This window comes from Tachypleus tridentatus, chromosome 8 (genome assembly GCF_004210375.1).
Source record: "Tachypleus tridentatus isolate NWPU-2018 chromosome 8, ASM421037v1, whole genome shotgun sequence".
Lineage (NCBI taxonomy): Eukaryota > Metazoa > Arthropoda > Merostomata > Xiphosura > Limulidae > Tachypleus > Tachypleus tridentatus.
The window spans coordinates 17816318-17831806 of NC_134832.1; the positions used below are offsets into that span (position 1 = coordinate 17816318).

The 15489-nt window shown below is 34.4% G+C and overlaps 1 protein-coding gene across 4 annotated transcripts in view; it reads right to left on the reverse strand.

Annotated features, from left to right (window-relative positions):
- Window positions 1–9960: 9960 nt before the first annotated feature.
- LOC143258601 (trithorax group protein osa-like) overlaps window positions 9961–15489 on the reverse strand; it is a 132958-nt gene continuing 127429 nt past the window's right edge. For all 4 annotated transcript variants that reach the window (XM_076517798.1, XM_076517799.1, XM_076517800.1 and 1 more), the window contains one exon: window positions 9961–13259. In XM_076517798.1, coding sequence (XP_076373913.1) covers window positions 11076–13259 — 2184 coding nt within the window. In that variant the 3' untranslated portion in view covers window positions 9961–11075. The remainder of the gene's footprint in view (window positions 13260–15489) is intronic.

Here is a 15489-nt window from a genome sequence, read left to right on the forward strand (position 1 = left end):
AATTTAAATATTTATCAAAAATTGATAAAGAAAATTTAATCTTAAGAATTCGTGATTATAGACAACAGAACACAAGTGTTAAAGGAGAGTTACTATTTATAGTGGTATATAAAGGATACGTTAAACATTTTAACTATTACCTCATTTTTATTTAACATCTTTGTTATGTAGTTTCTAATGTAGCTTTTATGTAAAAAACAACAACAACAACATATTTGCTATTGTTTGTTATTAATCACAAAGCTACACAAAGGGCTATCTGTGCTTTGTCCACCACAGGTATCGAAAGCCGGTTTCTAGCAGTATATGTTCGTAGACATACCGCTGTGACACTAGTACAATTGCTAATGCTTATATTATCTAGAAAGATTATATAAACAGATATTCGTGTTTTATTTATTTTACGCAGGCCTGTTTAAACATCGTTCCTAAACCCAGACATGGAATTCAAATACATATTGTATTATTCAAACACAACACCATACATATTGTGTGTACATACATATACTGGTGGCCAAAATCTTAAGGCCAATGAACATAAAGCAAAAATATGCATTTTGTGTTGTTAGACTCAACCACTTATTTGAGTAGAGCTTCGAAAGATGAAAATAAGAAAAGGGAAAATAAAAATTAAAAATTTTTTAATTTTAATAGTAAAATGTGAACACTATGAAATGTTCCTAAATACTAGCTTGTCAAAAGTTTAAGACCATACTGAAACGATGCATTAATCGGTAAACACGTAACAAAATTTAGTCATTATATATAGATAAGAACATTCCATATTACAGCGTTACTGGTTTTGATGACCATTCACCGTCTATAGCCAGTTTTGAAATGTTCGAATTAATAATAATAACAAAAAAGATAATGGGAAAAGACATTAGGGTGTGAAATAGGCCAATTATCTGAAAGTTCTACTTCATCGTTCGTAATGATCAAACCCTATATTATCGTAAAAATGAAACTTTTGATGACCAGGTAGATTATTCTGCTAAATAAAAAAAATTCAAATATACTCCTAATCTAATAACGTATTATATCAAGTTATATTAGCTACAATTTCATAATTACCTATGTATAAATCCACGTGAGAGAGACTGAGATGTATTATTTTGTACTGCGTGAAAGTACGTTTTTGCGTTGCTTGATTCATTTTTTTTTCTTTTTTTAAATGACTAGCTTTAACAAAAGTACTTCATTATTTTGTCCAGATACCGTAACGGAAAATAATACATTCTTAATGTACTCATTCTCGCTGTTGTTTAGACCAGTTTTCTTCATTTCTATTATTGTAAGCAACGTTCTCTTGTTAACCCTTTATTGTATGCATTATGAAAATATAGCGGATAAAATGTTTTCTTTGTATTTCTTTATTACATAGGTTTGAAGCACACAAAAGTATGTTTTCGTAGGTTATAAATGAATACGTTACTTATAAATAACACTACTCAAATGAAGAAACAACGAAAGTAACTGTTGTTTATTTGGACTGTTACTTGGAAGTAAGAACCTCCAAATACAGAAATGAAGCGTTTTTGTGTGTATAAAACAAGAAGGTAGATTAGGTTTAATTATGATGTTGTATTAATACGGAAATGACTGTGTAGATAAAAACAAATCAATGACCAGAATCAGCCTACGTTACAACGTTCCTTATTTTAGTATAAATTCCGCAGTGGGTCAGCGATAAGCTTATGAACTTACAACATTGAAATCCTGGGACAGATTCTTCGTGTTGGGCATGGCGCAGATCGCTCGATGTATAGTTTTATTTTAATACAAACAAACAAAATACTCTGGAAAATATGTTTTCGTTTTTTTCAACGGCATATATATTTTACATAAACAATGGTTTGCATTGCTAAAACTATAGCTACATATATTGTAGAAAGACAAAGAAAATAACTATGTATTAACGGAAACGTATTAATTGTTGGTTACTAAGCGAACTGTCTGAACTTCCACAGCGTGAAAAAAAAGTATATATTACTGGAACATGAAGTATTTGATCTAACTCTGCATGACACATCCACCAAGACAAGCAACTCCATAAAGTGTGGTATGCAATATTTGTTAATGAACAGTTACATACATTTCCTAACATAAACAAATGAGGCTGTGATACATTGCTGCCCAAAATCTTGAGGCCAATGAACATAAAGAAAAAATATGCATTTTGCGTTGTTAGACTCAACCACTTATTTGAGTAGAGGTTCGAAAGATGAAAATAAGAAAAGGGAAAATATAAATGAAAAACATTTTTAGCATTTAATAGGGAAAACGTGAACACTATGAAATTATCCTAAATACTAGCTGGTCAAACGTTTAAGACCATACTGAAACGAAGCGTTAATCGGTAAACACGTAACAAAATTTAGTGACTTGTGTTCAAGCATTAGCGTTATCAACACCTCCCACTGACATATTCTGTGTTACATTGGGTAAAAACATGGCAAAGGCTAAAATGTTGACAGAGTTTGAACGTGACAGAATTGTCGAGCTGCAAAAGCAAGATCTCTCTCAACGTGCCATCGCTGGTGAGATTGGGTGTAGTAAAACTGCTGTTGCAAATTTCTTAAAAGACCCTGAGGAATACGGAACGAGAATTTCAAGTGGTCGGACCAAGAAAATTTCGCCGGCGTTGAGCAGGGGGATTCGACGGGTTGTGCGGCAAGACACCAGCCGATCGTCGAACCAAATTAAGATCCTTACGGACGCAGAATGCAGCTCAAGAACAATAAGACGGCATTTACGAGATAAAGGATTTAAAAACCATAAACGTCTTCAAAGGCCACGCCTCCTTCCACATCACGAAATAGCTCGGTTGAACTTTGCTGAGAAGCACCAAACATGGAACGTAGAAAAGTGGAAGATTTTGTTCTCTGATGAGAAAAAAATTAACCTGGATGGTCCAGATAGCTTCCAACGTTACTGGCACACCAAGAGTATCCCACCAGAGACAGGTTCTACACGACACAGTGGAGAAAGTTCCATCATGATCTGCGGTTCTTTCTCCTTCCATGGAACAATGGAGCTTCAGGTTATACAGGGGCGTCAAACAGCAGATGGCTACATTGGCATGTTGGAGAGAGCATCCTTATTGACTGAAGGCCCTCACTTGTGTGGAAATGACTGGATCTTTCAGCAGGACAAAAAACATTTTCATGGCGAATAACGTGATTCTTTTGGGCCATCCAGCGTATTCGCCCGAACTGGAACATTGAAAATGTTTGGTGGTAGATGGCAAGGGAAGTCTATAGAAATGGACGTCAGTTCCAAACAATACATGATCTTCGTGAAGCCATCTTCACTACTTGGAATAACATTTCAGCCAGTCTTCTGCAAATGCTTATATCGTCCATGCCAAAGCGAATATTTGCAGTTATTCGCAATGACGGTCGAGCAGCTCACTACTGAGACTTCTTGTTGGACACTTCCTACCCTGTTTAGGACTTCTTTTTTATATTGTCTTAAACTTTTGATCAGCTAGTATTTAGGCTAATTTCATAGTGGTCACATTTTTCTTATTAAATGCTAAAAAGGTTTTTTATTTTCCTTTTCTTATTTTCATTTTTCGAAACTCTACTCAAATAAGTGGTTGAATCTGACAACGCAAAATGTATATATTTTTCTTTATGTTCATTGGCCTTAAGATTTTGGCCAGCAGTGTATCTTTCTCTTAATTCCACCTACAGCTGCTCGCATATGGTTCACGAATTTTTATTGTGATGAGAGAATATTCTCAGCTTTGTTATGTATTTAACACAACAAATTATGTCAACAAAAAAATGTTTCTTTTGTTGACATGAATCACTACTGTGACCTTGTTGGTACTGCCAGTCTTCAAGGTGCTTTATATATATATATAATCCAAAATAATACTTTTGTAGACAATACTAATTTGGGTTTCTGTTGTTGTCTATCTAGGATGTATTTTCTTATTGAGTAAGAGTCACTGTCATCTTGTTGACTTTGTCTGCTACGAATGTTTTGTATTGTTAGCCTAAAGAGATTGTGTTACTGTGAAATAATGCACCTGTACCACACACTCATATAAGTTAGTTTTTTTTGCAAGAGTGAGTTGTTATTTACGTTTTAATTCATTTTTTCCTCATCACATGACACTCAGCTGATATTATATTCTTGTTTCGCCAGATTATCTATTAGCAGATAAGTAAAACTCCTGCCGTAAAATGTGTGTAAGATATACATCTGAACTCCTGAAGTTGGTCATCAGAAATATCTAATAACGGTAACTAAATATTATTTCTTACTGTCAAATGCTACTTTTGTATAAAATTTATATTTTAACTTATGACCAAGTGGTTAGAATGCTCGACTTGCAATCTGAGGGTCGCAGGTTCAAACCCCCGTCACACCATACATGGTTCCAGTTTCAGCCGTGGGGGCGTTATAATGTAACGGTCAATCCCGCTATTCGTTGGTAAAAGAGTAGCCCAAGAGCTGGCGGTGATGACTAGCTGCCTTCTCTCTAGTCTTAGACTGATAAATTAGGGACGGCTAGCACAGATAGCCCACGAGTAGCTTTGTGCGAAATTCAAAAACAGACAAACAAACTCTTCTTTGTTCATCGTTGATGCTCTTTAACGGTCTCTAAATGTCACCTCTTATTGTCAATTGTACTTCTGTATAAAAATCTTGACTTGAATTTCCATTGTTATTCATTAGTAATGTCCTTAACTGTTTTTAAGGATAACCTTTTTGTCTATTTTACTTCTACATAACAATCTCGACTAGAATTCTATTGTTATCCATCAGTAATGTAATCTTTAAAGGTAACTTTTTATTGAAATGTTACTTTTGTACAAAATCTCTATTTGAACTTCTACTTTTGTCCATGAGTAATGCTCCATAACTATTAAATGATATTTCTGTTATCAATTATTTATCAATCATCAATGACAATGAATCTCGTTTAAACATAGGTATCGACTCCTTTCCAGAGGCATTCTTACATCATCTCATGTTGATTTGAGATTAGTGTATGGACACAACATTTCTCTTCATGAGATGTTTCCTATTAATAATACAGGATATATCAAATATTTGGTATGATAATGATCACGCCACTTTAATTTTTTACCATTACCAAGGAATCCATCTTATGTAGGAGCGTCAGAAGCATTGGAAGTTGGTATACGTAACTTTCCTTCTCCCTAACATAAGTTTTGCCAAGTCATAAAGATATCTCGCACGCAATCTCTCACAAAACACCACCATAGAGAAATGAAAAGATCAAAACATAAGAAGTTGACTACCATTTTCCAAATATCTACATCCTGGTCAACAATATTACTCGGGGAATGTTGTACTAACACAAGAACATGCAAAGCATGCAATTAGCTAGTAATATTTTGGTGCTGTGGCCAAAGGATTCCGTTATTGTAGTTTATTTTTAATACAACTTTTTTCTATTTGTATTTTTGTTACCCATAACATTGAGTAATAGTGACGATAGAAGAAAAGAACAATTTCTGAGACCACATAAAATTTATGGTATAGAGAAGAAAGCTATGGTTGAGGAAACGGCATGATCTAAGAATGTGATAAAAACTAAACAAGGCATTCTATTAGAACTAAAATATTTGCTGACAATGGTAATTGGTATGCCTTCGTTCTTGCTTTGTCCTTGGTAATATGTTAGTGTGTTGTGGGCTAGTGGACACCCACTCACACTGTTGTTAAAGTATCTGTAATGTTTACTGTGTGAGAGTAGTGGGGAGCCATAGGGATGTTGAGCTACTTGAATATCGCAGTAGTTAACGGCATGTTCCCTGTGAGATACCAAGATGTTTATTATCAATCTCAGGCATCTAAAGGTGTTGGTTGGAGTCACCTCTGGCCAAGAATAGAGGTTAAATGTGTATGTTGGATGAAATTTGACATTAAACGCCGTATTACCACTAAGCATAGCAGCTAGTGCCTAACTACGACCCAATGTCAGGGCATATTGATGACATCACACCCAGTGACTGAGGTCGATATAGACCGTAACGATGATGCTTTACCTTGCATATTGTGTCATTAAGATGTGCAATTACATGACTTGCATCATTCTACCTAAGACTTAACCAAAAGATAACAAAATTATCAGGATGCATGTACACTTTTGAACTCCCTGAATAAAATAATTTTTCTGGACAATATAAATGGCTTGTCGAAGTCAAATGAGACTATGGCATGTCTTCTTCGACTTTGCATCATTATGATGACTTCTATAATATTTTTCTCAAATATGACTCATTCATAAAAATGCTTGCATTTTGAGACCATTGTAGGATGACTTAAAGACTTCCCAGTATGCGCACAGCTACAGAGAAGCTGATAATGGGGACCTTACTGTACCACCATTTAATTGTAGTAATGATGTGAAGCAGGTGAACCCATCAGCACTTAGAATAACAGCTGGGAGGATTTTTTACTGTTTCCTCAAATATTTCTATCACGGTTTTGCTTGGAGTGGGTGGACTGTAGATCAGGCAGTACTATGTTTGATCCTGAGTCTTGTTAAATGTCTTAGAGCATTCGGAAAAATAACAACTTAATGCGTTACACTGAATATTCAACTGTGTAGATAACAAAGCAATCTAAATGCATGAGTTTAAAGCTTTAAGGTGAAAAACTCCACAAGAACTTGGCCAATCATGCAGGTTTCTTAAGGAGACTGCATGAGAAGGAATTCTCATTCATATTACATATTCATTTAGGATGTACTGGAGGAATCCATGTAGCACCACATTTTGTTTAACAAAATACAATGTTATGGTGACATGGTTTGAAGTGGTCAAATTAAATTATGAGTTTAAGCAGAATAAAATAGCAGCAGTGGAATCTGCTGCTGCATACACAGCTCTGAGATATGCTCCAAAATCCACGTTAACGCCAAAGGCTAAACAAATTGTCAACCACCTTCTTTACTAGGTCCTGTATGGCAAGCGCCACAAGAATCGTGACACAATCACTATAGTTCATTCAGAATGAAGTAGCAGTGCTTCTCTGACCCAGTTACCATGGCTGAACCACAAATGGAGCCAGGATTTTACTTCCCTTAAAAACACTAACAGTGAAAGGTAAGAAGCTCATTATCTGTAACTTAACAGGTCACCAGTTCATGACTGTCCATACTCTGATGATAGAGACAATCGCAAGACATTCATGTTTTTATACTAATGCTACATCAGATGCAGGATAGTTAAGAGAAAGTAATGGCTAGTGCGTCTCATACTGGTTTAAATTGATGCAGCTTGAGTTAAATCTGTTCATCAACTTGAGCAAATACAACAGTAAAGTTGCCCCTAAGGTTACAGTGACTGGTGAGGAGAACCATAAGTATTGATACATGGGCATGAAACTCTGTTTATAATGGATGCTGTCATAGCCAAAATCTTAGTCGACTTGCCAAGTTTCAAGTGTTCTGTGAAAAGTCAACACTTCAGCCAGTTCATGATTAATGGAGACAAGTTATATATAAGAAGTAAAGCATATTCCTGACTTAACATTGCCAACACCATGGACAGAATGAAGGTAATTATCAGGATGAATATTTGAAATTGAAACTAGAGAAGTGTGTCCTTGTGTGTGTAAAAATATAGTTTCTTAGTCATATTGTACATACAGAGAGAGTCCACTGATTCTGTAAAAAAGTCAGCAGTCAAGTACTACTAGCCCTTATCTACCAACAAATGCAAAGTTTGAAGCTTTCTGCACCGACTTGGGCTAAAGCACACTTTATATGAATGTATTCTAGTCTTTGAATTTGGTTCAAGGAACTTATTAAGATTGATTATTCTTGTCTTCTTTAATAACATCTATTATGTACATGTTTAGAAATATTTGAAGAATGTGTCTGCTATATTTTTGTCTATGAGATAATGAAGCGACATGGGTAGCATATGCACTCTGGAAAAGTTAAACCTGTGAATTCAAGTATATGGTTTTTAGTTCTTTCAGCCTACATCAGAATATAAGCATAACCTCTTGTGACTTTCTAATACAAAGAGGAACTTAGAGCATACGTGAACTGCAGTAGGTTTCACACAGTTACTTCCACTTTAAAAGTTAAGTTTTCATTTTGCCAGACATTGTTTACAGTCTATTTTATTTACCTCAGCCAGATTAGGAATTTAGTTTGAATGCATGATATCTCTCTCTCTTGCCATTCCTTTTCTTACGTTACAATTCTTACCCAAAAGTTATGAGTGTACCTTAGAATATTAACCAATTAGTGTTATACACATTTCTATCACCAAACTTCTATCACCTACTCTTCTTCTTCCAGTTTTAATAGTATGGAATAGGATTTTTTTCATTCTCATGACACATAATATTAACAAATATTCAATCACATTAAAAAGTACATCTAGTATTATTTTAAGTTCTCTCTTTAACCTACTTGGTTTCTTTGCTTGTTATTCAGGATTCCCACATCATACAACGCCAAATTAATTTCATAAAATGCATTATTTACACTTTCTTTGGAATTTGGCTATATCAGTTATTATTTAACACATTTTCTCAAAAACGTTAATTGATCATTAGAATTAAATCAAAATGACAACCAGCTAGTAACTAATTATGCTTGGTGTTTTCTTTTAACTTTTATAAAAACAGAAAAAAATAAAAAGATTAAAAAGTATTCAACTTCTGCTCAGTTTTGCAGATTATTTTAATATTATAATTTCAGTATATGTATGTTATTTTACAACAACAATAATAACAAAGATGAAAAGTCCAATGCAAGAAGAAAATCCAATTTCAATGATCTTCCTCTCCATTGGTAGAACATTTCTTTAATAATTATTTAAATTGCTAAAGCTTGTGTAAAGTCAGGGATATTTAGCATATATTTAATACCTAGTCTGTAAAGTTGGTAAGACAAAATTTGGGGAACTAAACAAAATACAGAAGGGTGTCATGGTTTCTTGTATTCAACTCAGACCCCAAAAAATATACTCTGATGAAAGGCCTATTAACTTCAAAAACTGCACTTTGCCAAAAGAACTAACCACTCATTAGTTTACAGGTTTGGATGAACTATGTTTCTTTTGAATAAAATAGTAGAAACACTCCTTCTTATATATCACATTTAGTGAAATAAAAAGTGCTTAGGAATATTAGATATTTATTGGTATAAAAAAGCAATAGAACCATTGATTAGTCTATCTGCATTCCTTTGTGCCATGCCACTGATGCTTCTCTTATTCCCACTGCTCTCTCTACCATATTATTACTATTGCTATAGCTGCTACTCAGCTACAACTTCTTTCTCATCGTTTCACACACCAGACTAAAGCCTGTATCTGACTAGGAGCGTTTGTCTGCAATTGAAAATGGAAACCATCAAAACAATATCTGGACAGCCTTCCTTGAATATCTTAATCAATATCAACAAAATTTGTGAAAACAGCCAAAACAACAGCTTTATACATCTGAGGAACCAGATCTTCTCTTGTTCAACATATGCAGCCATTACAGATTTACTTGAAATTCTGAATAGTGATTTAGTCCCTCACATCCTGGAAAATAGTGCAAGTTATGCCACACTGATGGAAAATTAAGATTCCAAATACTGCAACAAATTTAAAAGAGAGTACCAAACAAGTTATATTTAAGAATCAACTAACAAAAACGTCTCTCCAACATGAAATGGGGTTAATCATATATTACTATTAAATTTGTTCAGACTTTGATGAATGTTTGATATCAACATATCCAATATGTCAGTACAGATATTATTAGAGTAGGCTTTCAAAAGAATACTACAAAATAAATATTTAGATGAATCATGTTGAATAAACCACATCATCAAAGTGCTATTAAATAAACAACTTTCCAAATTGTTGAATTATTCTGTTTTTTGTATATGTATTATTTCTTTCATGCTCGTACTTTAAAAGCACCACACATTTTAAAAGAAAAGCAAACAAATGGAGTGGAGAATGTTTACTGTACATTTATTTGTGATTTATCATCAAACATATACATAGTATAAAGCATTTGTACGAGTTCATACCAATATCAAAGGACTAAAAAGGAGAAGGATGTGCTGGACTCAGGAATCCCCAAGCACAAGTTTCAATCACTTTGAAATGATCTTGAAGATGGTAAACAGTCCATGAACACGAGGTCAAAGTAACTTCAAATCCACCAAAGCAAACTCCCTAATTTTTAACCATACACACACTCACACACACACATATATATGCACATACATACTAACATTTCTACACATGTACAGAGTAATTATGAGCAGGTTGTTGTTTAATGTAGTTTCATATTTCCTTCCCACAGTCCCAGTTATTAAATCATTCATTTAAGAGCTGCAAATGTGTAACTTTTTATTGTACATCTTATTCTAAATAACTGAATTATTCATTGTCACTGTTTCTTCTACCCCTCAATAACTGAACAAAATATCAATACAAGATTAACTCTAAGAAATAAAGTTGTAACATTTTTATCCTCAATAGAGCAGATAAATATGTAGTACTTTTAAAATAATCAGAACAACAGTTAGTGTTCATGATGTAGGATGCATGTATTCTACTCTTTCTGTCACTGAAAGTTGTTCGAGATCAAATATTTTTACTTTTTTGTGACACTTTTTTGAAAAGAGGTAATAAATTGTGTCACTGAAAAACAATCTCAATAGTGTATCTTGACATGATTTAATACCTATTTTTGGTGCTAAGACCTTGAATAACACTATATATAGTATTACAACATTTTCTAAATTAATATACACACACAAGAACTAGTGCAAAATTAAAAAATATCTAGCAATAAATACAAGTATCTCGTGCACATCTTTTGCCTCTTTTGGCTACAGGATGAAGTTTTGAGCCTTTCTGTTCCCTCCATTTCAGTCCATCAAAAATTTGTTGCCTAAACGGGGCCAAGTTAAACATGTCAACAATACATTTTGTATGAAGAAGGTTTTCGGCCCCATACCTTAGAAACATTGCACCTAAAAGTGACAAGGCCAGGTTAGGAAGAGAGCTGAAAAAAGTCACATGGTGAAATTTTAAAACAATTATTTCTAAAACGTTTTACTAAGAAACTGTAAATCCTAAAGAGTTAGCATCGTTACATATTTGGGAGTCCTGAGAGCACTCATACAACACATCTGCAATAATTGATGCAACTCCCTGATCCAATATCTGGGACATTACTAAATTTAAGAGACGCTGTTGGTGCTGCATAAAGAGACCCTTGTTCTCTGGCACACGAGATAGGCACCGTAATGTTGAGGCAGCACGACGTACCTTTTCTAAAGTTGTTCCCATCAGTTCTGGGTTTTCACGCAAGGCATTGATGCCTTGCCTGTTGGCAACCTGAAGAGCACTCTGTTCTGCTTGTTCCACAAATGTAAACAAATTGGAGATACAGAAATCTTGAAGAGCAATAGCTCTAGCAATACTATTATCAGCCTCTGCGAAGCTTGATAGAAGCACGACTGAAAACTCTCGTAACACATGTTCTTTGTTAGGACTGAGAGACTGGGCAAGAAAAGAAAATAGTTTTTGAAGCCGGCTCCATGGAGGAGTAGCCAGAAGAAAGTCCACATTACTGATTCGAACGGAGATCTTACATAGGGCTTCAAGGGACAAACGTTGAGGGGACAGGACGGAGTATACTGGTTGAGTTGGAAGGGGGTCCTGGGCATAAGAAGATGGACACACTGCCCAGTGAAGCAAACCATTCAGGATTGGAAGGCTGACTTCTTCTGGAAAAGGGGCAAAGTTCAACTGACCAGCTATGTTAGCTAGGGTGACAAGTGTGTTTTCTCGAAGTAGATGAAGCATGTCCCACCACCATTCTCGATCACCATTCAAACTACTACATGAATTATCAGTAACAGAATTTTCCATATCATTTTCATGATCATAATGTTGTTGAAATGGCTTATGTGGTAAATGTGTATGGTGTAGTAATATGAGCTTTCCAAGAATTACAAGAAGTCCTGCATGTTTGGACATTTCTAAGTCATTTCCTGGTACAAATGAAAGGTTTCTGATAAGATTTGACAGGCACAAACATCGACGAGACAAACTTTCTTGCCCATCACTTAACACAAACAGTGATGGATTATCACGGTTATACGTTTCTTTTTCTAAGTTGCAATCATCTGGATGCCTTTTTCGAGAGGACAAACAAGGATGTATTCTGATTATCTGTTTTTCTGTTCTATTACTGTCATCATTATTTATATTTTCATTGGAATGCTCTTTACAGTTCTTCATATTCTGCTCAATTTTCATTTCCTTATCTTGTTCTTCACAACTGTAAGTTGAAATCAAATTATCCGTATGTTCTGGATTAAAATTCTGTGTAGTGTGTTTCACATTAAGGTGGTTCTGAAGCACCTCTGCATTTAAATTGTCTCTTTTCACATGTTCTTCTTGACAGTTCAAAACTATATTATCTTTATTGTTTATATCCTGCAGACCACAAATGACTTCATCCTTTAACTGCTCTTTATTTTCTTTTAAAATGGTGATGTTTTTGTCATCTATTGTTTGAACAAACTTCACAAAAGTTTCCAATTTTTCAAAATGGGTCTGTATATGTGATGTAGTATTTCCACCACCACACTTCCAATGATCGGTACCACTGTCAAAACACTCATGGAAATCCCATGTCTTTTCAGAGTCCATGACAAAAAGTGCATTTGCTCGTTTACTTCCTACTGTTTTTCCCCATCTTGTCTTCTTTGTATAATTTTGACTCTTCAGTACAAGCATTTTGTCTTTAATGCTGGTGGAACTGTTTTCTGAGCTGAAATCAAAAGAACAGTCTTGAACTTTAGAATACTCGCTGTTATGTTCAAAGACAGGGTACTGTACCTCAGTATCCGACCTACCATAATTATGAACGTCATACACCATTTCTAACTCATCACCTATACTAAATATGAGGTTCAGACAACGTCTGTAGTATTCCAACAGTACTTCCAAAAGCCCAGGCAAATGACTTAAACCAAAATACAATAGTGAATTATCATCATAGAGTAGAACAGAGAGCGTGTCCAGGGCCCATGTACTTTCACCTAATAATCCAGACTTTAGTGACATCATGAGTCTCCACGGATCAACAGGACTCACATCTTTGGGTGTTAGTCTTCGTCGTTTAGTTAGTACCGGAACTACTCCTTCCACAGTGTTAATTGGAAAAATGACCTCTTTCTTCAGCGTAGGATAAGAATAATGGGAAGCTTGGCCTGCTGCAGAATAAGGCTGAAAGAAAATACTACCATCAATTATTGCTTTCAAATGAGTATTTAAAAGTAACATAATCCAACAACTACATGAAAATGTAAAATATCACTGGTTTGCTACATGTGAATCAACTCTGAGAAGTTAAACAACAGAAAATATAGGGAACGTTTTGAGCTTTACTCATGAAAAACTTTATATGCATGTACAATAATGAACTGATCCATTCCTGTAAACACTTCCAATTTTTAAATATTTTCATTTGTATTTGTTTGGCTATTGAGGAAAATATTCTAGCATTATCATTTATAATTATACATAGATATTCCTCTACTGCTAAAATTCTTTTATTTGTGAGCTTTCAGCCCATTTACTGAAGCCTTCATTTGGCAACAGTGTATACACCTGGCAAATAAAAGTATTTCAACATAGAGAAAAATCCATACATATTTCTACATATGCTAAATTATCTAAATTATGAGTTTTAAAAAACAATTCAAGCATTATTGTTTATGTAATCAAATATCTCTAGTCCAAATGTTTCATGGTTTAAACAGACAATGTCACAATACAATATAATCCACTATGACATATCACAAACTACACAACACAAATGGTACTAATTTACTATCTGTTAGTGAGTTAAATATTGTTAATAAGGTTAATAAAGATTTATTTTTCACTGGACAAAACAGCCTTTGTATAACAAAGATAGATAGTAGACCAAGAGATCAATTAAACAGAAAAAAAATACTTGAATGTGACAGGTTAAAGTTCAGAAACAGTTTATCATGTATGTAAGGGGTAGTCACATGTGAGCTTTATTTCTTGTGCTGAACAGTCATTCAATTTATCACATATATTCTGTTTTGGATCAATATGTAATTTTAGTACAAAATCTTTCTAGTGTATGATTACTGCAACTACCTCCACCTTAGTCAACATAATGAAGAAATTTGTTTATTTTAATGAACAGTTTGAATACAAAACTTTGATAAAATGTTTAAGTTTTTTACTTAAGCCTTTCCAGTACAAAAAAAACAACACATTTTTCTGAAATTTCTCCTAATGTTGTTATTTTGGCTTAGTTTTAATTGTAATATTTTAACCAATTCTGATGTGTAAGATTCTATTATAAGATAGACTGTTTCATAAATTCATGTTGCTCTACTAAGTAGCTATTATTTCAGAGTTTTGGTCTTGATAACATGCATGTGTGAATTAAATCCAAAGAGCTGTTAGTACGAGTTGATTTATAGTGTTTCATTGTCAATATTTGAGAATCATTCCTAACAATAACCAGTTTCAGAAATGAAAGTTTCAGAGGAAGGTAGCATATCTACAGATCTGTGAACAAGACAGTGATAAATTTATATGCAAAAACGGCTCATTTGGGTTGAGAAAATATTTTACATAGAAGGTCGAAACATTGTTCACTCTTCTATGTAAAATATTTTCTCAACCCAAATGAGCCGTTTTTGCATATAAATTTCTCAACAAGTGGGTTTCTCGACATCAAAGTGATAAATGTTTCATCAATATGGTAACCTGACATCTGGATAACTGAAATAATAAAGATATCCCTGTATTGGGAAATATCCCACATAGAACCAATAAGACAAGAACCTACAGCACAGTAACATCCTCAGTATATGAAAATCTTTGAGAGGTAGCACCATAGGAAGAATTGTAGTAACCTGTAGGTTCATCCACTGTGACCAAATGAGTGAGAGAACAAACACATCTGTGAGAACTCAGAATGATTAGTTCTAAATTAAAAACTCAGCCACAGAGAACCAACATCAATGAAGTGGAGAAGAATAATGGATTCCCACTGAAAAGGCAAAATGCAATTTTGAAAGCCCACACCAAAGCAACAACATACACTTGAATAAACCAATTCAGAGATGTAGCATCATAATGGAGGACATCTTGTAATCTAAACTAGCAGAACACCAACACCCTACTCTTGATTAAATGGATTCAATACTGTTTGCATTGTATTGCATTAGTGATCACATTTAAGATGATGCCTTCATGGTCCACCACACTAGTGGCTTGAAACTGGAAAGTGGTAAGAACTCCCATACTCCACTAGAAGAGAAAGGAGAAGAAAATGCAGTGCAAAGTTTGGAGAAACATCAACACCTGAGACAGTGCAACAGTGACCACAAAACTGTATTTTAAAAAGCAGACCACTCCTCATTTATTCAATCTAAGAAATCACAGGGATGGACACTATCCCCTTCTG